This window comes from Pongo pygmaeus, chromosome 14 (assembly GCF_028885625.2).
Source record: "Pongo pygmaeus isolate AG05252 chromosome 14, NHGRI_mPonPyg2-v2.0_pri, whole genome shotgun sequence".
Taxonomy (NCBI): Eukaryota; Metazoa; Chordata; class Mammalia; order Primates; family Hominidae; genus Pongo; species Pongo pygmaeus.
In genome coordinates this window covers 39,636,052-39,663,226 of record NC_072387.2, presented here as the reverse complement: position 1 = coordinate 39,663,226, position 27,175 = coordinate 39,636,052, and the positions used below count along the sequence as shown (strand labels likewise).

Genomic DNA, 27,175 nt, shown 5'->3' with positions numbered 1-27,175 from the left:
ATGAGGTGGAATACAGAAAGGCTTAGTAATTATCGCAAGATCACACAACTCACAAATAAGAATAGCTAGGATTCAAGCCCATGATGTCTGACTCCAGGAGGCCTGGTGCCCTTACAAGCTGTACTTTATATAAAACATCTTAGTAGAGTGCCAAGGATTTGAACCTGACCCAAATCTGTCTGGCTGCCAACACTGAAAACTGTTCATGTCTCCTCTTCGTACAGCAGTTAAAATGTGGGAAGCAGACCAAATAATCTCAAAGGTTCTTTCTGTTCAAAATTGCTGTCTCCATGGATTTTATTATAAGGTTTTGATATGTAAGAAAAAGTTGGTGGGCGGGGGGTGGGGACAGAAACCAAGTTTTTGGGATGCGTAACAAAAATAACTTGTAGTTACAGCTAACTATATGTCCAAATTTAAGAACACAACAACCCCGTGATAACTATTATTGCTCCCATTTTAAAGGTGAGTTAACTGAAGCATGTTAAGTAAGCCACCTAAGGTGGCAGGAAAACTAGCAAAAGCACATACAATTTACATGTAACATAAACCTGGGCCTTTCGCCTTGCCTCTGACTTAACCAACTTGTTTTGATAGACAAGGAGGAATTCCCATTCTCTTTATGAGTTAGATTTTTCTAACTTTAGGTTACAACTCCTTATTCAATTACACGCTTATCCAATAACATATTTGAACTGTGCTTATACTTCCACGTGCCTGACATAAGGTAAACTCAGGGATCAGAAGCAAACTTAAAAAGACACAAAAGGGTATAAAAGACCTGATAAGTTACCAGCAACACAGTTCCACATTTTCTTACACTGTCTCTTTACTGAACAAAAGTTAACGGGGACATCGCTTTTGAAGGAAAGAAACAAAAGCTGCTTCAGATCAAACAAGAAGCAAAACTTACACACAGTACCAATTTATGGCTAGGAGTGGCAGGGTAGAACAGCCTCGGCTTAAATCAGACCTTTTAAAAATAAGCAGAAAGTGATACCGTGGACAGCCTGCCAAATGACGTCACAACTAAAAACCGATTTCTTAAAAAAAAAAACACCTGACATTTTACTCCACAAAAGATCATCCTGCTGCCTGATGAATACACGAACCCTGGACACAACCCCTTTGCTTTTACTATAAGCGGTTTAAACTGGTGTTCCTTCTCCTAAGTCGTAACGCACCAGTTGTCGGGGTAATCTAGACAATAATAGAAGTGAATACAAAACAAACGAACAAAATGACGCTTACTGCCAGGGAACCCGCGCAAAAGCGGCAGACAGAACCCAACCCAGCCTCTCCCGCGAGTCCCAGAAGACAAAGCCGGGTCCCAGCAAGCACTGCGGCCAGAACTACACATCCCAGCATGCAAGGCGCACACTTCGCCCGGCGGGACTACGATTCCCAACATGCTCTCCGGACAGCTGGCCGGCCTCCCCACCATCCTGGTGTCTGGGGTCTCCGCAAAAACGGGGTCTGTCTCCGCCCGCCCAGCCTCCCTTTAGAGTTAAGGGTCGGACACCATCTCCCGATAGTAAATTGTGACTATTCAGAGTTTTGGAGTCATTCTTCGTTGCCTGTTTTATTAGGGCAGCAAAACGCCTCTGGCTAGGGCGGGAGTGGGCGGAGGCAGGCTTGAGCCAATGGCACGGGAGCGGCCTTGTCGCTGCCATGGCAACGGCGGCCGTTCTCGGGGGACCGGCTGCCCATTGGGTAGAATCTTTCCAGAAGGCTCGAGAAGAAGGAAGCGGAAGTGGCACGTGGAGGGGCCGGTGGAGGCGCCGGTGAGTAAATGCCGGAGATTCTGGAAAGTTCTGATCAGTGCGATACATAAGGCTGAGGAAGTGGGACCTCCCCTTTTGGGTCGGTAGTTCAGCGCCGGCGCCGGTGTGCGAGCTGCGGCAGAGTGAGGCAGGCAACCCGAGGTGCGGAGCGCCCCGCGGAGGCTGAGCTCCGCTTTCTCCCAGGGTTTCTTGTCAGCCAGCCGCCGCTGTCCCCGGGGGAGTAGGAGACTCCTGACAGGCCGGCTGTCCGTGTGTCCTTCTGAGTGTCAGAGGAGCGGCCAGACCCCGTGGGCGGGAGCAGAACGCGGCCGGGGCAGAAAGCGGCGGCAGGAGAAGCAGGCAGGGGGCCGGAGGACGCAGACCGAAACCCGAGGCGGAGGCGGACCGCGAGCCGGCCATGTCGGTGGTGGGGTTGGACGTGGGCTCGCAGAGCTGCTACATCGCGGTGGCCCGGGCCGGGGGCATCGAGACCATCGCCAATGAGTTCAGCGACCGGTGCACCCCGTAAGTGGGGGTCTGCGAGGGTGGATGGGAGGAGGTTCTGGGCTCTTAGTGTGGGGACCCAAGATCGCGGGCTGGCTATACGGATCACCGCGGCAAACAGAGGCGTTTGGGCAGCGGCGCACCCCTCCGTGGAACTAGGGACCAGCGACCGGGCCATAGGAGGGATGCGGGGCTTGGCATCACAAATTGGAGAAGGGATTGTCTCAGGGATTCACGGGGGTGAGAGGAGTCCCAGAGTCGAGACTCTAAGGGTCGTCACTTTGTGCGGGCTTCCTATTGGGGGTTTTCAAACCCTACTGGGAGTCTGGCTGCGGCAAAGCCCGCGACTTCGCTCCCTTTTCTTGGCAGGCTGCAGCCTGCGCCTTCCGCGGCCGCCCCCATATCCCCACCCGGCCTCTCTGAGCTGGCTGAGCCGCCCCCAGCTTGTCCTCCTCCCTTCGCGCATATCTTTGCGCACCGCGGAGCCGGGCTGCCGAGCTTTTTCTTCCGCATTGTGAATCTCGAAATGAACTGGAAGCTTCCAGAGCTTGTGTCGCTGCTTGTCCAGTGAGCAGGCGGATTGTTGTTAGCGACCACGGAAGCAGCCCTATGAAAGACTAGCCCACCTCTTTTTACCCAGTCTCTTCGTTGCTAACATTGTTGGCCTTAATGCCCGGGATCATTGTCGAAAGATGTAAACGTCCTTTTTTTTTGCTCTTTGCCATTCATGAGGAATTGTAAACCGTATTTTTAAAATTAATTTTGCACAGTTTATTTAAAAGAGGATAAAAATTGCATACTTTTGTGCTAGAACGCCACAAGAGGGTGGATGTCGTCACTGAACTAAATATTCTATAGGAGCATAGAGTGGGCAAAGGGCAACATTTTAAAAAACAAGTTTCGTGAAGGGATATTTTCGGATGAGAATATATACAAACATATCTGCATGTGCATTGATGAAAACAAATGCTTCCATCTCAAGGAAATTACTGTACCTATTAATTTTTTTCAAATGTTCCAAGCTCAGGATGAAAAGTGCAAAATGAAAACATTGAACCTAAAGGCAGAATGACTGGGGTAATACAATTATATGGGTGCTGAGAACGTTTATGAAAATTGAGTGGAAAATCTGAGGCAAAATATTTGGCAATGTTAGTAACGTTAGGAAGACTGTTCTGAGCAATCTGTACGTCCACCCCTGCAGATCTAAGTTTGTGTTTTGGTTAAGGTTTTTTTAATTGGAATTTAATAAGAAAGAAAACAGTATTTCAGGCTTTCATGCCTAGGTGCAGTTTATACTTGTTGCGGTTGATCCAATAAAACAAAGAAAAGCTTTTCAGAGAAGAGTGGGAAAAAAAATTCTGTTATACAGTGACTACTGTGTGAAACCAAAGACAACAGGTATGGCCCTGAAAAATGTGAACTGAGGGCAGTATTGGAGTTCCCCTTAATATGTTCGTTAAACTATATGGTTGATTCTGTTGTATCAGCTACTAATTGCTATTTAGTACAATTAATTTGATTCTCCCCTAGGAAAATGAGTAGATCCATTCTGGAAGTGTATAGTTACTCAGAGCTTACAATGATGCTCTGATTTTGACGGTTTCTTGTCTAGCTTCTGCTTGGACACTTCTCTGGCTTTTAGGATGCTATTTTATTTAACACTTGCTCAGATAATGTAGTTTGAGGATGTTTCTATTATAGCTAATTTAAACTACAGGGTGGTACTTAATGCCCTCAGTATTTTCCCGTTTTGCTCATCTCATTTACCATTACTCCTACCTAAGCAGGTAGGAGTAACTCACCCAAAATTAGATTATATTTGAATTAGTAATCCAGAATTAGATAACTCCTCTAATCCAAAACCTAATTCACTTACCTTCTCCTCACAAGACTTTTTGAGCTTGTCTCTGCTCTGTTATTGTGCGGTTCCATTTCCATGGTGGCTGAGAAGGTTGTCTCACAGTTACAATTCACTTTCCATCTCTTTAAAACAGATTCGATGTAACTGATTAGTCACTCCTTTTCCTCGACATTTATATCCTGTTTTGCCGTGGTGCTTGTTGTGCATCGTTTTTTTTCTTTCTCCGGCACAATCTTCCAGATGGGAACCTCTTTGTGCTCTTTAAACTTCAGAGGTGTAACTTGGGTTCATTTGCTTGCGTTTGCATAAAAACTTTTGATTCCTAAAGAAGCCGGTGGTATATCAGAACAAAAGTCGGTATGACAATGACATTTAGATTTGTACAGAGTTGGTGACTGAAAGGTAGAGTCACATCCTATTTTTTGTTAGTCGTGTGTAGGGTCAAGTTAATAATACAGTTAACGTATTTAAAACATTTTCAAAGTTAATGTTCGGTTCATAATAACTGGGAACCTGGAGAAATCCTGAGCCATGAGCAGAGGTTTTTGGGGTAGTAGAACTGCCACCTAGGTTGGATCTCAGAGCAGCAATTAAGTGGAATCCCCTTTTGAGTATCTGATGAAAGCTATAGACCTTAAAATTGTGCTATGCTTGTTCCCTATCCCCTAATGGGTAGGACACTTATATTAGAATTTTTCTCTCTTATCAGTTTAAAATATCAACATTTATGCTTTTTAATATTTTTGAAATATATTTTTTTCTAGGTCAGTCATATCATTTGGATCAAAAAATAGAACAATCGGAGTTGCAGCCAAAAACCAGGTATGTTCTTTAAAAGAATTCGGATCACTTTTTAAGGGGGAGTTTTTGAAAGGAAAATCTCAAGAGACACACAAGAGAGTAAAGTGTGCCTAAGTTTATGTATTTTTGAGTTTTAAAAATGTAATTCAAGTATTTATGAACCTTCAGATGATGGTACTCTTTCCCTTCTGTTCCCTTTCTCTTGTTTTATTAAGATCGACTTTAACTTACTAATCTGCCATCCTTAACTTTTTTTTTTTTTTTGAGACGGAGTCTCGCTCTGTTGACCAGGCTAGAGTGCAGTGGCATGATCTCGGCTCACTGCAACCTCCACCTCCGGGGTTAAAGTGATTCTCCTGCCTCAGCCTCCTGAGTAGCTGGGATTACAGGCGCGTGTCACCACGCCCAGCTAGTTTTTGTATTCTTAGTAGAGATGGGGTTTCACCATGTTGGTCAGACTGATCTGGAACTCCTCCTGAGCTCGTGATCCATCTGCCTCAGCCTCCCAAAGTGCTGGGATTACAGGTGTCAGCCTGCACCTGGCCTGCCAACCTTAACTTTTAGTAACTTTTTGCTGCCTTTATCTAATTTTTAGAAATTATAAACAAGACATTTTAAGTTCTTGTGAAGTTTCTCATGATACTCATTTAAGAGATTCCTTTTATAGAGGGAACTTCTAAGAAGTTATGTGTTTAAAAGCATTTTCAGGTTACTTAGTAATTAAGGTAGGACTGAGAGAAATTTTTGTACAGACCTGTGCTGTTTAAAAAATATGGTAGCCATGTACTGTATTGAGCATTTGAAATGTGGCTCGTCTGAATCAAAATGTGAAGTATAAAATACACGAGATTTTTTACTTTTTAATCAAATTGAAAAGTAAAGTATGGTATCTCATCAGTTTTTTTCTGTTGACTACTTATTGAAGTGATAGTTCTTAAAATATATTGGCCTAAGTTAATTGAAATTAGTCTAATCTCTTACTAGTTTTTAACGTGGCTACCAGAAAATTTTATGTAGGTAGCTCTCCTTTATGGCTTACATATAATTCTGTTGAACAGCACTGATTTAGACAGACCCCCTTGGAGGTGGAGAGAAAAACAGTAAAAGATATGTGAAATGCTCCTTGAGAGGCTCTTTGAAATAGAAAACATTTTTCTAAATACAGAAAATAGTATTGCTAAGAAAGAAAATTTTGGACTAGATTGAGTACTGTATTATATATTATGGAATGTATTTAGTACTGACCTATTAAAAAATCAGGTCAGATTTGAAAACAAAAATCTCTATCTCTTAAAATGCTTATGTTTAATAAGAAATTGGCACTTTATCAGACTTACGAATCTGCTTCATTAGAAAATGGTTTCATGTTTTCTAATCCTTTGAATATGTAGGTTGGATTTAACTTTATTTCCTTGTTACATTGGAAGAGAGATATAACAAAAAGGGGTGAAAAAGGAAAGGAGAAATAGGCACACTCAAAATATGTTCAAAAGGATAGTGGGACTTTAGTTGTAACAATCCTTTAAATGTGCCTATTGAGGATATTGATAGCCTAGACCTAAAATTCTGTTGCATCTTTGTGATTACGTGAGAAGAATCTGTTGAGACTCACATTTGGCCAGTAGACTACTAGACATTCTTCATCTCAGTTTTAGACACATAAGGAATTTTAAGACCTAAACTTGCTTGAATTCTATATTGTTTTAAAACTAGTACTGCCAAGCTAACTGTATTCTTCCCTTTATTCAAAAAACTAGGTAAGAGAAAAAGTAAATAGTAGACTGTTTTGGTATTTTTAAGCTAATAATTACAGAAGTCTTAGTTTTCAATCTTATTTCTTGTTTCAAATGAGGTACCCTTGAGTGAAATGTGCTCTGAAGTGGGGCTTTTCAATCTAGAGTTTACCTAAAATCTTTGACCAAAACGGTGGATTAAAAAAACACCATCTCTTACAACAGGTTAACAAATATGTGCACCAGTTGTGTGAGATAGTAGTTCAATGTCTTGTTTTTAAAAACCATGGCGCTCAAGTCTTCAAAATATGCACATGTAGTTGAAAACATTAGGTCACTTAGAAACTTTTTGAATGACTCTTCTGTCTTCTACTTTTTGGTGTAGATAACTAGCATTTCTTATTATTGCTAGGAAAGGTAGCGATCCATATATTTTCTGGCACAGAGTGTTTATCCTGGCCACTTAGCAATTTATTAGACTATAAAAATTAACTTTATTTTTATTTATTTTTTTTTTTTGAGAATGAGTTTCACCCTTTTGTTACCCAAGCTAGAGTGCAATGGCGCTATCTTGGCTCACTGCAACTTCCGCCTCCCAGGTTCCAGTGATTCCCCTGCCTCAGCCTCTCAATTAGCTGGGATTACAGGCATGTGCTGCCATGCCCAGCTATAAAAATTAACTTTTTTTTTTTTTTTTTTTTTTTTTTTTGAGACGAAGTCTCGCTCTGTCACCCAGGCTGGAGTGCAGTGACGCGATCTTGGCTCACTGCAAGCTCCGCCTCCCGGGTTCACGCCATTCTCCTGCCTCAGCCTCCCGAGTGGCTGGGACTACAGGCGCCCGCAACCACGCCTGGCTAATTTTTTGTATTTTTAGTAGAGACGGGGTTTCACCGTGTTAGCCAGGATGGTCTCGATCTCCTGACCTCGTAATCCACCCGCCTTGGCCTCCCAAAGTACTGGGATTACAGGCGTGAGCCACCATGCCTGGCCAAAAATTAACTTTTTTTAAACAAAATTATAATTTGACTATAGTGCTACTAGATCTATTCATTCATTGGGTATAAAACTTCACAAGTTTAGCAGGGAAAAAAGGAATGAAACAGTGATAAAATTCTAGTGTGTTTGTTCAGAGCTTTAGTGATCATTTTCATTGTTTTTGAGTTTATCTTGCAGATTTTGAAATCTTTAAAGTCTGTCATCACACTATTCTGCCTCTTGTTCCCTCTTGCTGCTTACCTTCTGGCATTTTCTATAGGAGAAGAAAAAAGTATAAATAAAATCTGTTCGTAGATGGGAAATTCAGTGAAATTGATGGGCTTCAGGGCAACTTATGTGCACTCATAGGGTTGGTTTGAATTGTAAAGTGAAGAAATAAAATTACTAAAATTACTGGTAGGTGGTGAAATTAAAGAAAAAATTAAAATCTCAAACTTCTTTTTACAGCAAATCACTCATGCAAACAATACGGTGTCTAACTTCAAAAGATTTCATGGCCGAGCGTTCAATGACCCCTTCATTCAAAAGGAGAAGGAAAACTTGAGTTATGATTTGGTTCCATTGAAAAATGGTGGAGTTGGAATAAAGGTAATATAATTGAGCAACCTTAGAAAAATACCAACTTATTAGTACTTAAAAATACGAACTTATTTGAGTTATTACTTAAATTTCTTAATTACACCAGGTGGTCTTTTTGTTCTTTTTTTATTCAGTTCCTTTTAAAGTATAGTAGATAGATGCTAAATTGTCTTTGAAAATTACTCAAATGGTAGTATATATGCTGTAACTTAATTTGTGTTTCTTCTGACTTTTTGGCAGTTGTAAAATTGAGGTTTATTTGATGTTGGAAAAAACATGAACATTGTGTTCATGTATCAAACAAAAGTCTGTTCTGAGACAGCCCAGTTGCAGTTGTTTGGAGAGCAATAGTGTAATAACACCAGGAATCTTTTTTTAAACTTGCAGAGGTATTCCTGTCTTGTGATCAACACACAATAATATTTATCCTAGTGATTCATCTCTTCAGTTAGAGTGGAAATTTACTACTTTCTTTAATGTTTTGACTTAGATTTTGGGTGGGGTATGTCTTCCCTAGCTTTCTTCCACTCCTCTTCATCTTTAGGTAGAAGTTCTTTCTTCCTTTTTCTTTTTTTCTCTTTTCCTTTCTCTCCCCCTTCTCTCTTTCCACTTCCCTTTTTCCTCCTTTTCTTCCTTCTTCCCAAAACAACTACAACAATAAAATAAAGATTTTGTGGAAGGGAATGTGTGCTAATTTTTGGAAGTTAAATATTGGCATGTAGCTTAAAGTACTACAATGTTTAAAACATTTTTTGCTTTTAATATAGGTAATGTACATGGGTGAAGAACATCTATTTAGTGTGGAGCAGATAACAGCCATGTTGTTGACTAAGCTGAAGGAAACTGCTGAAAACAGCCTCAAGAAACCAGTAACAGATTGTGTTATTTCAGTAAGTATAATTCAGCAAGGCAGTGTGTTTTATTTCGTTTTGCGTTCTTTGTATTACTTTTAAGTATCAAATGTGGGAAAGCTGCTATTTTACTAGAGATCGTGTTCTACTGGACTGTATTAATGTGTTCCAGAGCATTACAAAGTAGATTTGAGTGATATTTTTAGCCAGAAGCGGCAAAGGTTCTTGACTGGAAATCAAAATCTCTTGTGAGGCTTTTTGAAAATACAGATTTTGACTGGTTCCATTTGTGAGTATTCTAATACAGTGAGTTGCTGCACTATCAGGCTTGTACATTTAACACAGGAGCTTTTCACAGGTGAAAGAATTCTACCCTCCGTTGAGAAACCAGTGTATTAGGAGTTTTAAAACGTATCTTACCAGTAGTGACAAAACCTAAATTTTTAACACTAGCAAGCCTGTTACCTTCAGTGGACAATTACTAGTTAGACTATCAAAGGGTACTTGAAATGAACAAAAGTCGTCTTTTATTTGGACACCACAAAGGTAAATTCTGCTCACCCAGGTGTCTTGGGTCACTTCTTGATAGGTTGTGGGGTATGCTTTTGGACTTAAATACAGCATGGTCTTTGTACTATAGTATGAGCAATGTGGCCAACTGAGATCAGTTAGCAAGAAGCCTTTATGAATGAATGAGGCAGAAGGGCTAACATTTCTGCTGTTGTCCTTGCAAGATGGGAAGTGTTTTAATCTCTGGCAAAATTAAAGAATTAAGTTATAAGTCAGTGGCTTCTCCCTCCCCACTTTCTCCCTTCCTTTTTTTTTTTTTTTTTTTGCGCCACATTTTTTTTTCCCCTGGAGAGCTGAGAAACTGATGGACGAAGTGTTCTGATTTGAAAGGTGAGCAGAGATCCACCTTTGTTCTTGCTCATGTCTCTCTCTCAAGCATCTTCAAATATTTTGGACAACTTTGAAAAATCACCGTACTAAACTTTCTCTTAGGTACTTTGCACTTAAATGATTCTACGAATATGTTGTTAGATACTTTTTTTCCTGAATAGTATCCTGAAGTGCTGCACTAGAAGGCAGTCAAAAAAGAATTACAACTAGAATAGCTTAAGTCAGTGCTGTAAGAAACTTCAGCCCTTGGGTTGTTTTTACTCTTAGGAAAATTGAAAGGTTTTGCCAAAAAGTGATTTTGTAATCTTAACAGGTCGACTGAATTAAAGAGCACCTCAGTGAATAGCAGAACTGAAAGGGTGGTGGCATATGTTAGAATTAGCTCTTTAAGTTCCTGTAGTTTTTACCTATAGTTTAATTATATTGAACATTAAATGTTAACTTAGCATTATAATTTCCTAATGCCAGTAGAAACTTATGACTAGTTTGGAAGCAGATTTGATCCGCTTTAATTTCAAGTTTTCTCTTAGATTTATGAAACTTTGAATATGTCTTATGAAACTCCTGATTGATTTTTATTTCAGCTTGAACTTGGTTATAAGAAAGACTATTTTGATCCTGTAATTTTGGGACAGCCTTTTCAAAAGTAGTTACTGTTTCTGAAGGTTAAGGAGCTTGCAGAAAACTAAAGCCCTATTTCTGTTTCGTGACTTGGCGAGGCACCTACTTAGCTGGACTATTGTGAATTTATAAGTGGTTTGTGAGGAATTTCTAAGTATATTTTGTGTTCTAGATAATTCAAAATTTTTTGTTTGTTTGTAGGTCCCCTCCTTCTTTACAGATGCTGAGAGGCGATCTGTATTAGATGCTGCACAGATTGTTGGCCTAAACTGTTTAAGACTTATGAATGATATGACAGCTGGTAAGGAAAAGGCATTTGTGTAGAACTGAATATACTATTAGAACTAAAGATGTTCTCAGAGCTCTTACTTTTATATAGATACAGAAACACAGACTGTTAAAAAGTCGAGTCAGATTTGAAAACAAAAGTCTACCTCTTAAAATGCTTATGGTTAATGAGAAACTGGTACTTTATCAAACTTATGAATCTGCTTTCATTAGAGAATTCTTTCATGTTTTTTAATCCTTTGAAAATGTAGGTTGGATTTAGCTTTGTTTCCTTACATTGCATTTATAGTTAGGAAGCAAGTTTTCCCACAATCTTAAAATTCTGGGCTTCGAAACTACCTCGCCTCACAAGTAAATGGTTTAGTGTAAAAAAAATTTTTTTTATCGAACTGTAGATAGGTGATCATTTATCAAATATTGCTGTAAGCCTGTACTATTTGAATGTGTTATGCTAGGTATTGTGGATATACAGTGGTGATTACAGCATCTTTTTCTTGAGCTTTTAGTAGTTTATTATGATTACAGATGAACAAAAAATCAGTTAAGGAAGAAAATCAGTTTTTATGCTGAAAAGTTTTACTCACATATTTCTGTTAGGTTTTTGGAAAACTTAAATATTGGTAAAAATACATTTTTAGGTATACATGTTTAGAAATAGTTGTTTCAAGTTCAGAAAAAAAAAACCTTATTGAGGTTGATCAGCTATTTACCTCGGATCTAAAAGAAAATTGGTAGGAACTGCAGTTGCCGTAGTTGTATATTAAATTCTTAATTTTTTTGGATAAGCGGTGTCCTAGCAGGTTGTGGTTAAAATGTAAGTATTGCATAATGAGTCTGATACTGTCTGTGATATGTGGTTATGTTTCACTGTATTCACGCCATGTGTTTTGTCTAGCACATCTCCATATATTGAGAAGCGATAGAGCATTGTTCTGAAATCAGAAAGAAAGTAATAATTAATTCCAAGAAAATCAGTGTGAAGTCAGGTATAAAAGGAATGTAATATGTTCACCTTTAATTGTTTCAAGTTAATAGTCAAGCTTCCTGCATGTGTAATTTTATGTAACAGTGAGATTCCTAAGAAAATGTGAACCAAAGAATTGAAACATACTTATTTTTTGTAGTTGCTTTGAATTACGGAATTTATAAGCAGGATCTCCCAAGCCTGGATGAGAAACCTCGGATAGTGGTTTTTGTTGATATGGGACATTCAGCTTTTCAAGTGTCTGCTTGTGCTTTTAACAAGGGAAAATTGAAGGTAAAGTCATACATTGGAACTCAGTGTCCAACACACGTTAAGTGTTGTGACTTTAAGCTACTGAGCCTCTCTACTAGGCTTTTTCTTCTTGGTAATGAAGAGTTTTATTTTAGATAAAGATGTTAACAAGAAACAGTTGCTAAGGTTGAGCTCCATAAAGATGATGTAATTGTCTTAGCATACTCCTAAGTGTTCTTATTTAGGAAAGAAAAGGCTTTTTACAGTTATTTTCTATGTAGTCATTTAAAAGTCAAAAATATCTTAGAGATTTATTCCTGACTGATTTGGATTTCATGTTATAATTTAAATATAGTCTTGAGTCTCTTGGTCTTTGATTGTTTGAGTAGTAATATTTAAGATTCTAGTTACAAATGTGATTGAAAATAACCAGACTATTTGTTGTTTCAACCAAATTAGGTACTGGGAACAGCTTTTGATCCTTTCTTAGGAGGAAAAAACTTCGATGAAAAGTTAGTGGAACATTTTTGTGCAGAATTTAAAACTAAGTACAAGTTGGATGCAAAATCCAAAATACGAGCACTACTACGTCTGTATCAGGAATGTGAAAAACTGAAAAAACTAATGAGCTCTAACAGCACAGACCTTCCACTGAATATCGAATGCTTCATGAATGATAAAGATGTTTCCGGAAAGATGAACAGGTGTGTCTTGAATTCTACAGATTAAATAGATGGAACTTTTTTTGAAACTATAGCCCAGGTGTCAGTTCTAGTGGGTGTTGTGAGTCTTGGCCTACATTTCATAATTGTGTGTTACATGCCTGTGGCTGGAGATGCTGTTGTTTATCACCACTAGCTCTAGGGGCACTTATGTGAAGAGGGCTTTTAAAAATACCTTTGCTAAGTACTCTCATGGATCTAAGTACTACCCTCAAGTCTTCGTGGTATTTTCACTTTTTAGTATTTCTGGGCCAGTAATTGAATACTCGTTTCACAGAGATACGGTGCAGGGACTGGAAGTAACCATTGAAAGTAATGAGAATCAGATCAAAACATTTAGAAGGGCTGGGCATGGTGGTACATGCCTATGGTCACAACTTTTCAGCAGGCTGAGGTGGGAGGATCCCTTGAGCCCAGGAATTTGAGGCTCCAGTGAGCTATGATTGTGCCACTGCACTCAGCAAGACTGTCTCAGGGGGAAAAATTTTAGAAGGTAAAATGGCAGTCGTAAGCATGTAAAATGATTTGTTTGAGTAATACCAGGAGAACTGATTGTCTTCCGCGTCATCTTTCTGCACCTGTTTGGTGTATTTATCAAAAACAAAAGAGCTATAAACTACAGTACATCTAAACTTGGCCCATGTGGGATGCAAGGTGTCTGAGGGGGAAAATAATGAAATTCATTGGGTTGTCAAAAGTAGGACAGGATATTGGTCTTAACTTTTCTAAAAACAAGTTTTTATTTGCTAAGGTCACAATTTGAAGAACTCTGTGCTGAACTTCTGCAAAAGATAGAAGTACCCCTTTATTCACTGTTGGAACAAACTCATCTCAAAGTAGAAGATGTGAGTGCAGTTGAGATTGTTGGAGGCGCTACACGAATTCCAGCTGTGAAGGAAAGAATTGCCAAATTCTTTGGAAAAGATATTAGCACAACACTCAATGCAGATGAAGCAGTAGCCAGAGGATGTGCATTACAGGTACTTTCTCAACTCTGCTTTTGCTTGGTGTACAGTCCTTAAACAGTTTCCACTGTATGTCATCATGGTGGGATAATAAACAGAGACCTGTGTCTAGGTAGCAGAAGGACATTTTAAACAAACCCGTAAAGCTGTAGGGAGATAAGGCTACTCAAATCTAAAAGATCCAGCAAATTTCAATTAAAAGAACTACCAAGCTGGTGTTTCTCAAGCTGGAAATCAAAAACAGGCGTGATTCTGAGGATATCACAGAAAACACAGCTGAAACACTAATTAGCTGTGTGGTAGTGGCAGTTGTTACTTACAAAGCACACAGGGAATTAGAATGGTAATCTCATATGATAAGGAATTGATTTAGGGCAAGTTTTCAGGGTGTTAGGAGTATTAACAAATGGTTTTAGAAAACAGATAACCCTCTCTTATCCCCAAATTGATGTTTAATCTGCTTATCAGATAAAAAGGCAGCCCAGAAGCATGAAGTTAGTTTGGTGAAAAACACCAAATCTTGAAGTTATTCGGTAAAAAAGAAAATACTAGTTTATATTTAGGATATTATAGTCAAGATCTAAATATAGTTTTAAATAAAATTTCAAGTTAACATATTTGAGTCTTAAGCTAGTAGCAGTTTTTAAAATATAAAACAGGATTCTGTAAACAAAGGTATTTAGACTGACTGCCTTTGTATACTTATAAAAGGAAGAATATGTAGATACTAATTATTAGTGATAATCAATTGTATTATCCATCCTGTTCTGTGGGGTTTTTGTTTTTGCTTTTTTCTTCATAATGGAATATGCCTCCTTAATTAACTCTGATTCCTTCAAATGTTGGAAGTTTATATTTTCTTCAGAAGTAGAGCTAATTTTGGTCTCTCTTGAAGGATCCTATAGTAAATGATGAATTGACTTTTTTGGTCTATTCACCTTAATCATCTATTTAGTTATTTTTATATGTCCTGTCTAAATAGGGACCTATCTGTTGGTTGTTGCCTTTCCCAAATTTGAATTTACCATTGCTTGCTTCATTTACAAAATTACTTGAAAATATGAACATTATGGCCCATTGGGGGGTTTCTCAGACATTTGGAAAGCAGTGTAGACAGAACTGTTCATATATGTATGTATTATACATATTCAAAAGTGATACAATTTGAAATTGCTATCAGCAAGGCATTTCTAGAAAGACCAGGCTTTTTTCCCAATCCCCTGTGAAACCTGTTATTGATTAATTGTTGTTATCCTAAGGTATATTATTTGTCTTTGTACCTAGTAATCGGCATAGTATTTAGATGGTAAAATAAATTCTTTGTTTAGATGAAATATACTGGAAACAATTCTGAAATGTGAGTTTTTTTTTTTTTTAAACCCTGTCCATCCATTGGAATTGAGTTTTATATTAAAAGATGACTAGGAAGTGTTCATGTGCTCATGATTTTTTTTTTTTTTTTTAAGTGTGCAATACTTTCCCCGGCATTTAAAGTTAGAGAATTTTCCGTCACAGATGCAGTTCCTTTTCCAATATCTCTAATCTGGAACCATGATTCAGAAGATACTGAAGGGTATGTAGCAGAAAATAACATTCAGATACTATACTCTAATGTAAAGAAGAAAAATTAAGAAATGACTTCTCTAGTAGAGTCATTAATTTACCTGGAATCTTTCAACAACCAAATCTACCAAAATATTTCTTTCATTTTGGTATTGTAAATGATGAGATAGAATTGATAAAGATTTTAGAAAGTCTCTTTTCTGTTTGTGTAGCTCAGTAAGCATATTTAAGTTCTTCATCTGCTGAATGCCTTTTTCTTTTCTCTCTAGTGTTCATGAAGTGTTTAGTCGAAACCATGCTGCTCCTTTCTCCAAAGTTCTCACCTTTCTGAGAAGGGGGCCTTTTGAGCTAGAAGCTTTCTATTCTGATCCCCAAGGAGTTCCATATCCAGAAGCAAAAATAGGTAAGGAGTTCATTGTGTGTATTTTACTCTTTTAGTTAAAGACTTAGCTTCTCACTCATTGTACAAACTTTAAAAGTTGTCTTATTCTTAGTAATGTTGAGGGGAACATAATTCTGTGTGAAGACATTTTCCGTTTAGAATAATGGTGATGGAGAAATGTCTTCATTTTATTGAGGAGCCAACTGGTCTAGAGATAGAATGACTTGGTAGTTCTGTTACTTGGAGTTCTGCTGTTACTTGAAAGTATGTATGTGTGTGTATATATATATATGAACACTTTAGTATTTTCACTGTTCTGATACAGTCTGTATATAAAGGATTATCCCTGCTTTTAATACTAACTTTTTCTCTAGGTTAAGTGTTATTTGCAGTCTGTTACTTCTAATTTAAAACCTGAGTCAGCGACCATTGTGAATCTACTTCTCAAGTGTACCTTTGTGTTATCTTTTCTAAAGATAAGTTTTTTTTGGTACATATTTTGGGGGGACACTTGACATCGTCCATCTACTTTTACCCATAGTAACTCTCTTTCCCAGACCATAGGTGAAATTTGCCAATATTGCTAGGTCTTTTCAGGATGCACCCTTGCCTCATACCTTTTCATAAATAAATTGTTTGAAGGAGTCCAACCTGATCAGTTGTGTTTTCTTTCTTACTACTTTAAAGGCTAAAATGTTCTGACCCAGAGTTGTGGTGTATTCTTTTTAAAACAGTTTTCATGAATTTATTGTTAGGAAAAGAAATCATTGCATGTAGACTTGTAAGATTTTGATAAATTGGAATCTGTGCATTAACTCGTTACTGTGTGGAAGATAAAATCCCAGCTCTTTGGCATGGCATCTAATTTTTCATGTTTGATTGAAACTAAAAACATCGTACATACTTGAGCCATCTTACCATCCCACTTTCCAGAGTAAATGCTGTTTCTTTAGATAGATGGATCTTTTGGCAAATATTTCCTGAACTACTGATTTGACATTTAATCAAGGTGTATTCCTTCATCTTTCAGTGACGTTGTAATTAAATCTGTAGTTCTGTGTGTTTATATAGACAGCACTTTAAATACTAGGCAGTTAAATTCCATTTAGAGCTTCGCACATAATAGGTTCAAAATACTTATTTTTGACTCAGTGGTCTCTGGAGTAACAGTACTTACTTGTGGCTATAACTTAACACCTAGCACTTGGTTCTGTAGTAAGTGCTCACTGTACTTAATCTCAGAGGTACAGAAAGTTTAGGTAACTTTTGTAACAGGTCACACAGCCAGGATTGAAGCCCAGACAGTCTGGATTAAAGTCTACACTTTTAACCATTAATAATGTTCTGGAACCCCACTGTATTGTACGTAATAATTTCAGGCTTTCATACAGATTTTGGCTCACCTCCCTTATTTAAAACAGCTAAATGTTTTGATTATTTAACCAAGAGAATGGTACTCTTTAAAAGGTTATAGGATTAAAATTCAGCATGTGCTTGCTATCATCTTCCTTATGCTTGCAAACAGATTTTCATGTCTAGTTTGTGCTCACCCATCTGGAGAAGTAGGGTAGGAGGAGACAATGACTGCTTGTTACCAGTATGTTACACTCAGTGTTTGCCTGGTGTTAAATAAAATAGTTAAAAGAGTGCCCTTACCTTTGAAAGTTTTTATGGCATGCTAAGATTAATTTCAAGTGTATATATTTTAAGAGGTCATAGTTATAGTATATATTAGAGGACTTCAATTTGGTAAAGACTAGGTAGAAGATTTTACAATAGCAGTTCTCGTGTTTTTTTTTAGCCTTTGTATTTTTCTTATCTGTCTCCTTTACACAGATAGATTTTTATTGATTTATTAAGAGACAGGGTCTCACTTTGTCACCAGACTGAAGTGCAGTGATGTGATCATAGCTCAATGCCACCTTGAACTCTTGGGCTCAAGGAGTCCTCCCGCCTCAGACTCCTGAGTAGCTGGGACTGCAGGCGCATGCCACTGTGCTCGGCTAATTTATTATTCATTTTTTTAATTTGTAATTTTTTTGTAGAGACAGATCTCACTATCTTGACCAGGCTGGTCTCAAACTCTTGGGCTGAAGTGACCCACCACGGCCTCCCAAAGTGCTGGGATTACAGGCATGAACCACCCACCTGGCCTCCTCTACAGAGATTTAGACTTAATTCTAAAATTGTGATTTTGTGATTTTGTGATTTTTGTTGTTGTTGTTGTTGTTCTAGGCCGCTTTGTAGTTCAGAATGTTTCTGCACAGAAAGATGGAGAAAAATCTAGAGTAAAAGTCAAAGTGCGAGTCAACACCCATGGCATTTTCACCATCTCTACGGCATCTATGGTGGAGAAAGTCCCAACTGAGGAGAATGAAATGTCTTCGGAAGCTGACATGGAGTGTCTGAATCAGCGACCACCAGAAAACCCAGACACTGATGTAAGTTTGTGGATAAACCTTTGTGTTTGAATAGAGTTGACTTAGTTCTAAGCTGTAGGAGAAGTGGGTAGGGAAGGGTTAAAATGAATGTTTTCCTTCATAAATAATTTTGATCAGAATTTTAGGTAATGATAATAGCACTTGCCAGTTAGTGGTAATATACAGCTTGAAATTTGGTGAATTGTGACTAAATTCTGTGTAACTTAATTTGAAGTAACTAGTATATGACAGAGTAGGTGATGTTTCATTGAGTTGGGAGTTTTTTGGTTTTTTGAAGGCATCGACCACACATTGAGAAGTCGAATGTTAACTGATGTTTAAGAAACTTAAAAAGCAGACTGCTACAAAAACTGTTTGAAATAGCTACCAAATACTAAAGTTTTTTAAATTGTATGGCAAAATTGGCTTTGATATTTTAGAACTTGTTTTATTTTTACATGGTTTTCTGTATTGTGGGAGGAAGGAAGAGAAGTGTCTGTGTAGCGTATAGTAAGAGTTGTTATTCATCATTAGCATGAGTGCTAGTTCTTTGTGGTCAACAGAAGAATTTTAGGAAGCTAAAGTATTACAATAATTACAGTTTATTTCTAGGGAATAGCTAGAAATAGCTTAAGAGGGAGGCAGTGTGGTGTTTAGTTAAGATGTGAGAAAGTGCGTTATCTAGTGATCACTGTTAACTTTCTAGAACATCTAAGGAACATAAACATTCTGAACCTTAGTTTTATTCTCATGTAGAAAAATTCTAATGTACAGTAATGGGTTAAATGATGAGTGCCATATACTTTCTCAATCTCTTTAGTACCTTTTGGATATCAGGAGTGCAATGCCTTGTTTCTAAATACTTCAGTGTCTATCTTAGAATCTTGAAGCCTTAGAAGAAAAATATGAGAGAGTTTAGTGTGGGCAGAAAGTAGTTAACCTAGAGTATTTCAGCCCTCTTCGAAAGATGGGTAAAGATCAAGCAAGCACTAATATATTAGGGATTGAGGGCTACTAAAAAAGAAAATTAGGAAACTCTAGGGTTCATTCTTCTTTTTCTTTACCAAATTTTTAATTAGGATTGTTAATATGTAGCATTTATTCTTTACTCTGAGATCTTTTAAGGTATAAATAGCTGGATCACAGAAAGTGGGGACAGAGTGAGTCTTGGGTATCTGTAAGCTGAAGTGATGAATCCCGAAATAACTGATAATTGGCCATTTTATGTAACCGTTTGGTAAATTGAAATGGAGATATGTTGAGATCCATGATGGCTGCTGGTAAAATAGGTTTTGGAAGCTCGTTTCTAGGAAAGAGGCCTGGAGTAATCTATTTCCAGTGCCTTAGAGAATTAACATCTGTACAAACTTAGATGAGCTTCCTAAGGGAGAGTTCTTGATTCTTGATTGTCATCACATCAATTAAATGCTTATTTATGTTATTTAACGATATTAACTGCTGTCATTCAAAGAATTTTTTACAGGTTTAGAATTTCTACAGAAGTTTTCAAGTACTTTGTGTTCATTTTGTTTTTATCCAGTACCTTTTCTCCCCACCTGTTAAGATTTCAGAAATTGAGTGTACTTTCTTTGGTGCCCTTTAACTTTAAAAATTTATACAAGTACACCTGCTTTCTACATCCTTTGTGCCTGGGCTTTCATTTCAGAAAAATGTCCAGCAAGACAACAGTGAAGCTGGAACACAGCCCCAGGTACAAACTGATGCTCAACAAACCTCACAGTCTCCCCCTTCACCTGAACTTACCTCAGAAGAAAACAAAATCCCAGATGCTGACAAAGTGAGTGACTCTTCTAGTTCATTCCATTAGACAATGTTGCAACGTGTAATCATTAATGATATCATTAAATTGCAGTTTCAAGAGCAAGCACCAAATGATTTCATTCTGTGTAGGATTTTTTTCTGTTGATTTTCTATGTATTTTTCAACTAAAACCAGTTAGAGGTATTCAGGCTCAATTAAGGGAATCAAATGTCCTGCTTTAAACTTAAAAGCTTCTCTTGATTAACTGCCACTCGAAGTAACAAGAGACTAATGTATACTGTTCGTTGTCTTTCAAAGAGCAGAGGTATCTTCTAATACCAAAGGCAGAACTTGATATTTCCCAGGGCTACATGATTAGTTTTCACTTGAACTAATCAGATGATAAATATATGGGCTATAGGAGTCTAGTAAACTTTCTCCTCTCAAGCTATCGGTCAAATTTAAGTAAATTAATTATGGTGGTCTGGTAAATCACCAGATTGCATTTCAAGGTAATTATTTTTTTGTCCTGCTTCCACAGTAGGTATTGGAAGCTAACTTAAATAGTGATGTTGTGTCCCTTGGAAAATGACAGCTTGTAATCAGACCTTTAAGATTCATGGTCAGATGGATATTGAAAAATTTTGTTGTTAACTGTGAATCACCGTATGTTTTGTAGAACTTTATTTTCTGTACAAGTTACATGTAAATAATTAGCCTGCTCTTGGTTGTTTGGTTTCTCTTACATTCTGAGGGTAGAGTTTTTTACCCTCAGGCAAATTACAGAATCTTTCATTGGGTCAGGATAGGTTTTTATACTGTGTAAAAGTTTCCAGTTTTTAATTTTTCTGTCCCCTCATTGATCCCGGGGGCTCCCAGTGTGAGCTATGGGTCCTGACTCTGATTTCTGAAAGCTGCTCTCTGTTTTCTACTGTTAAGTTGTGTGATGATGGTGGTTATTTGGAAAAATAGATGCTTAGTTTCAACAGCACACTCCTTGACTTGGGATGCGCATACACATCAGCTCTTGCTGATAGTCTTAGTACCTGTCTAGAACATGACATTGGGTAGGATCTTATGCTCCTAAGTTGTAGGTAGGACCACTAGTCTCAAGCCTTTTGGAGCATGATTACTCACCCCTTTGGAGAGGGTTCCTCATCCATTCCATGTTGAAATGCCATTTTGTGATGCTGGTTTTGTCAGTAGTTGGTTTAATTGGATACTGTCAGGTTGTCTTGTCTTCATTTAACTTCCATACATGTGCTGTTATCCATTTGTTTCCCAACATCTGTTGCTCTCCAGTGTCTTCCTAGGTGTATGTTTGATTGGATTCATTTTTCTTTCCTGTGGCTCATGCCCTCAGAGCATGCATAATGTATTGAAGGGTTGTGTGCACTAGCAGGAAAACGATGTGGGGAGGACTGTAGGCTGACTGCATAGCTCATCCATAGTGATACAGCTTATGGCACTTGATAGGTGATTTCTAAGGAACACTGAGATCAGTCTCTGAAACATGGGATCTAATTCCATCTCTTTAATTTTAGGCAAGTCATTGAACTTTCTAGACCCAGTTTCTTCGATAAAGTGCCTAAGATTTTTAATCCATTGTGACTCCTCAAAATTATCTATGGCTATGATTAGTGTGCCTCATGGGCTAGTCTCTTACCGTTTTACCATCCTACTTACAGGATACATGTTACACACTGTGGTTGTCATCTGATCTGTCATACAACTGAGTCTGCTCAGTTATGTTCTTTGTCATTTGTATTAGTAGGAACCTGCAGAAATGGAAATGCATAGCAAAGGCTTGGAAAATTGAAGGCCACAGGAGATACTTACTTCTTTAGCCCTGTATTTACATATTTTGAAAAATCTACATAAATGATTGGCATGTGTCACATCAGTCCATTTGCTACTTTAAGACTCATCTCTTTTTACCTTGCAAAGTTGCTTATGAGAAATGATACAATTCAAAGGTGGATAGTAATAGTGTGTGTGTGTGTGTACGTGTATGGAGTGTATATATATATATATGTGTGTGTATATATATATATATATATATATACACTCCAAGTTCAATAAGGAAATTTTAAAAGGCACTCATCAGCATAGTGCTAGTTGTAATTAAAGCAGGCATACTGGCATGTAGGGCCTTTAATATTACAGGAATTAAGATGATCCTAACGTGTTTTGTGTTGGTCGAAGCTTATCCTTAGGTGACAGGTTCTAGAGTCTATAAAGATAATTTAGTAATTTTCACTTTTTGATTCATGGGATTTACAAGAATATTTAAAGGGCCGGCCTAGAAAGTAAAGATATCCAAAGAAAAGCTTTAGCAGGAGAGATTGTTCAATATAGAAGAGAAAAATATCCTGGTGGATTCCTGAAGGAAGGTATGGCATATTTAATAGCAGCCCTGATTTAAAATAGTGGGAATTAGGTGATGCTATAGACCCTTCCAACTTTATGATTTTTAGAGATTTTATTTTTGCCCAAGTCATCAGTAAGTATGAGGAGATTTTTTTGTGTGTTTTTCCAAGTGGGTTGTTTAAAAATTTTTCCTTTTTTTGTTTCCCTTCCCAAGGCAAATGAAAAAAAGGTTGACCAGCCTCCAGAAGCTAAAAAGCCCAAAATAAAGGTGGTGAATGTTGAGCTGCCTATTGAAGCCAACTTGGTCTGGCAGTTAGGGAAAGACCTTCTTAACATGTATATTGAGACAGAGGTAAGTACTTCAATTAAATATTTTTGTTTTGAAATATATTTAGTTTCTTGGCCCTGATATCTATATTTCTAGTAGATAAATGGCCATAATTCTTTCTCATCCCAGGTTTTATATAGTTTTAGGGATAGGATGAAGCCAAAACTAACGAATTTTGCAGTTTAATTTTTTTTAACAAAAAAAATCATTCTGCTTGATAGATCATTCTGCTTGATATAACATGATTGAGTTCTTGTGAAAAAATTGGATGGCAGTAAATCATAACAGAACACAGTACAGTTGGAATTTCACGGCACACTAAATATTTCTATTAAAATACATTGTGTTTTTTTAGTAGTCTGAAATTCTAGAATAATATGTGAAATAATTGAGATTTGGTTTTTCCATACTGAGGTGGGAACATTGTATTTAGGAGTTTATTTAACAATAAACTGTAGTTCATTTATTTATCTTTGATTTAAAAATGTGGCAGAGTGGTGTGACTGTTATACATTGGCCAGTATTAATCTGAATATGGATAACCATTTATATACAAGAAAACAAAAATACATTTAAGCAGTAGCTTTTTTTTTTTTTTTTAGCATTAAATATGAAGTCTGTGTAATCTGTTACAATGTTAAAAAAATCAAACTTCAGCCTGAATATTTAGAAAATGGAAATGTCTGTTTGGTTTGTAGGAAGAGTCTGACGAGGTATAAATTGGAACTGTGTTAACACTAAAATTTGTTTTGTATCATTTTTTTTAAACCCCAGAGTCTACATATTTAAAATTTAGCTTAAGTTAACTAGAAGACTGGAATTAACCTTTCTTGTTTCCTGACAGGGTAAGATGATAATGCAAGATAAATTGGAAAAAGAAAGGAATGATGCTAAAAATGCAGTTGAGGAATATGTGTATGAGTTCAGAGACAAGCTGTGTGGACCATATGAAAAATTTATATGTGAGCAGGTATGTCTTAGAGCTCTGTTTTTGTTTAGATAGTCTCATATAAAGTGTTTAATATCAAAAGTGACAGTTGAGGCTTAAGCTTTTACTCATTTATGTAACTTGAACTTTTTAGAAACAGAAAACAAAGTCATGGAGAAAGAGGCTTGTTGGTGATGAGCAGTTTTATTTTGTACTAGCCCACCCCCAAAACTTCATTTTTACCATCTAGAAGAGAGAAACTATCAAATATTTATGTAGAGTCTATGGCATTACTGTCATAGGGTCTAGGATAAATACGAGAAAAATCTTCGCTTTTAAAGACGTCAAATACAGTGACACTGCTGCCTTTGGTAGCTTTCCTGTCATTGTTTCATCTCATAAGATGTGTTCATCCAGTTATTCCAGAGCTTACTAAGCCCCGTTATTCCTCTTATCCCTTTTCTTGACTCCCAGTTAGTATGGCTCTGAGTAAATCCCAAAAGCACAACTGTGAAAGGTAGGACTTGGAAAAAAGAAACTGACTAGATAAAAATCTAGGATTTTGTTAAGGGTCATTTAAAGTGAAATTTGGAGTCTGTTTTATTAATAGTTCTAAGGTCTCTGGGCTACCTTGTAATGTACTTCAGTTCTTAGCTCTGTCCTGACATTCTCTGAGTTTCTTATGGTAGGGTCTCTAAAGTTGAGATGACCGAAGCAGGTAGGACCTCCCAGGGCTAGAGCAGAAGTCATACCATACATGAACTGGTTAGGAATGATTTTTTCATGTGTTCAGTGATTGTCAACTTGTATAGCTTCACCTTCAGCATTTGATAGTTGTGTAAGTCAACAAAAAGTTACTAAGACCCGGTTTTTTTTTTTTTTGGAGAGCAGGAAGATACTCTTCTAGAAACCACATTTCACTGTACAGATTGGGCTTCTAAGACAAAATATTTTAAGTCAATGAGAGCCATTTTCAAGGTCTCTGTGTAACAAGGCAGAGAAGCCAAATCAGAGTGCCTTCCTAGATAAGATTAGCTACCTAGTGTGAGAATCCCTCTGAGAATGCCTCTTTGTTTTGTTGTGAAAAATTCTGAAGTACGAATGCCACTAATATTGTCATATTTTGTGTTAAGGATCATCAAAATTTTTTGAGACTCCTCACAGAAACTGAAGACTGGCTGTATGAAGAAGGAGAGGACCAAGCTAAACAAGCATATGTTGACAAGTTGGAAGAATTAATGGTAGGTCATTTTCTCCCCCTAAAAGGTGGTACTTGTGTTTTAAACTATAGACTTTAAAATAAAATTATGATAACTATTAATTTATTACATTTTATTTTAGAAAATTGGCACTCCAGTTAAAGTTCGGTTTCAGGAAGCTGAAGAACGGCCAAAAATGTTTGAAGAACTAGGACAGAGGCTGCAGCACTATGCCAAGATAGCAGCTGACTTCAGAAATAAGGTGAGTCAGTCTTTTTGTACATAGGGAGGAAGTTAACCTAGATTTTAATAAGCTAACACTTAAGCTGGGAATCATCATGAATAGTCTTAACTTCGAAATTTTGGTATTTGAGGTTAGAGGTAGATTTGAACTTGAGCTTCCTGGAAAGTTGGGTCAAATGAGATACTATTGTTCAATAAATTCTACAGAATGACCATGTTATTTCTGTTCAGGATGAGAAATACAACCATATTGATGAGTCTGAAATGAAAAAAGTTGAGAAGTCTGTTAATGAAGTGATGGAATGGATGAATAACGTCATGAATGCTCAGGCTAAAAAGAGTCTTGATCAGGATCCAGTTGTACGTGCTCAGGAAATTAAAACAAAAATCAAGGTGAGTGTTACTGTCTCGTGTTTACTGCTGGGTTCACTTACGGACTCAAGTTGCAATCATTTGAACCTTCAACATAGCCATTTTTCCTATAAATCTTTTACCTCATCCTAACTGAAACCAGCTTTTCTTAGTCTATTATTCTGTCACAAAATACAGAAGATGTCATAAGTTTGTTAAATTTCCACTTCTCCATTTATTCATTCATTTCAACAAGTGTATTTGTTGAGCACTTGTCATGTGCCAGTCCTTGTTCTCAGGATTAAACAAGTGTGCAAAGTGTAGTCTCTGCCCCTATGGAACTCATCTTGTAATGGGAGGGGGAGACCAACAGTAAACAAGCCTGTGTCATCTATCAGAGGTGTTAAATGCTATAGGGAAACAAAGTAAGGAAAAAAGGGGTTAGGAAATTCTAGGTCTTGTTGTATGTGAGGCTGGAAGGAAACTGGGAAAAGTGTTCTTCTGGAGTAATGTTCAAACACAGTGAAGGTCAAGGAAAAGTGACCCTTTTAAGTACTGTCAGTTTCAAGCTATAAACTTGAATTCTAGCTCTTTCCTCACTGGTTTTCCTGATCTTGAAGTTACTTAACCTATTTGAACCATTGTCTTCCGTGAAGTGGGGATTATAATTTCTGTCTTTTAACACTGTTGTGAGGATTGAAGGAATATATGTAAGTACATAGTCCTAACACATCATGGAAGAAAATTAATACTCTCTTTTGGTCAGACTGTAAACTGTGGTTTTGGGGCAAGTGTCATGAGAAAATGTAATTATTTTATGTGTAATTGGAGTTGGTAGAAAAATAGTGGGTCAGGTGTGTGGGGAAATAGTTGAAAATGAACTGGATGGATCTGAGTTAATCTGATAACTAGTTTTTGTTTTCTTTAGGAATTGAACAACACATGTGAACCCGTTGTAACACAACCGAAACCAAAAATTGAATCACCCAAACTGGAAAGAACTCCAAATGGCCCAAATATTGATAAAAAGGAAGAAGATTTAGAAGACAAAAACAATTTTGGTGCTGAACCTCCACATCAGAATGGTGAATGTTACCCTAATGAGAAAAATTCTGTTAATATGGACTTGGACTAGATAACCTTAAATTGGCCTATTCCTTCAATTAATAAAATATTTTTGCCATAGTATGTGACTCTACATAACATACTGAAACTATTTATATTTTCTTTTTTAAGGATGTTTAGAAATTTTGTGTATTATATGGAAAAAGAAAAAAAGCTTAAGTCTGTAGTCTTTATGATCCTAAAAGGGAAAATTGCCTTGGTAACTTTCAGATTCCTGTGGAATTGTGAATTCATACTAAGCTTTCTGTGCAGTCTCACCATTTGCATCACTGAGGATGAAACTGACTTTTGTCTTTTGGAGAAAAAAACTGTACTGCTTGTTCAAGAGGGCTGTGATTGAAATCTTTAAGCATTTGTTCCTGCCAAGGTAGTTTTCTTGCATTTTGCTCTCCATTCAGCATGTGTGTGGGTGTGGATGTTTATAAACAAGACTAAGTCTGACTTCATAAGGGCTTTCTAAAACCATTTCTGTCCAAGAGAAAATGACTTTTTGCTTTGATATTAAAAATTCAATGAGTAAAACAAAAGCTAGTCAAATGTGTTAGCAGCATGCAGAAAAAAAACTTTAAACTTTATCTCTCACTATACAGTATATTGTCATGTGAAAGTGTGGAATGGAAGAAATGTCGATTCTGTTGTAACTGATTGTGAACACTTTTATGAGCTTTAAAATAAAGTTCATCTTATGGTGTCATTTCTAAA

General features: G+C 37.2%; 1 protein-coding gene across 5 annotated transcripts; it reads left to right on the top strand.

The window, feature by feature from the left end:
• Positions 1-1,548: 1,548 nt before the first annotated feature.
• Positions 1,549-27,175, top strand: HSPH1 (heat shock protein family H (Hsp110) member 1). Of its 5 annotated transcripts, XM_063650742.1 has the most exons (20): positions 1,629-1,784; positions 2,055-2,122; positions 2,238-2,288; positions 4,896-4,953; positions 8,109-8,249; positions 9,008-9,130; positions 10,814-10,913; positions 12,025-12,158; positions 12,576-12,820; positions 13,590-13,818; positions 15,270-15,376; positions 15,636-15,769; positions 17,984-18,189; positions 19,835-19,966; positions 22,514-22,651; positions 23,472-23,597; positions 24,689-24,796; positions 24,897-25,016; positions 25,229-25,390; positions 26,277-27,175. In XM_063650742.1, exons 1-20 carry the CDS (start codon positions 1,644-1,646, stop codon positions 26,481-26,483), a joined length of 2,730 nt encoding a protein of 909 aa, XP_063506812.1. In that variant the 5' UTR covers positions 1,629-1,643; the 3' UTR covers positions 26,484-27,175. The 5 variants fall into 5 exon arrangements, with proteins under 5 accessions (XP_054302017.1, XP_063506811.1, XP_054302015.1 ...); XM_054446042.2 differs by having other exon boundaries at positions 1,549-2,288; positions 26,277-26,433; positions 26,684-27,175; XM_063650741.1 differs by lacking the exon at positions 19,835-19,966 and having other exon boundaries at positions 1,549-2,288; positions 26,277-26,433; positions 26,684-27,175.

Coding starts and splice junctions, on each gene's coding strand:
- HSPH1 (XM_063650742.1), top strand. CDS start 1,644: ATGGCACGGGAGCGGCCTTGTCGCTGCCATGGCAACGGCGGCCGTTCT. Junction 1,785..2,054: donor AGGGGCCGGTGGAGGCGCCG/GTGAGTAAATGC, acceptor TCTGAGTGTCAG/AGGAGCGGCCAGACCCCGTG. Junction 13,819..15,269: donor CCAGAGGATGTGCATTACAG/GTACTTTCTCAA, acceptor TTTTTTTTTAAG/TGTGCAATACTTTCCCCGGC.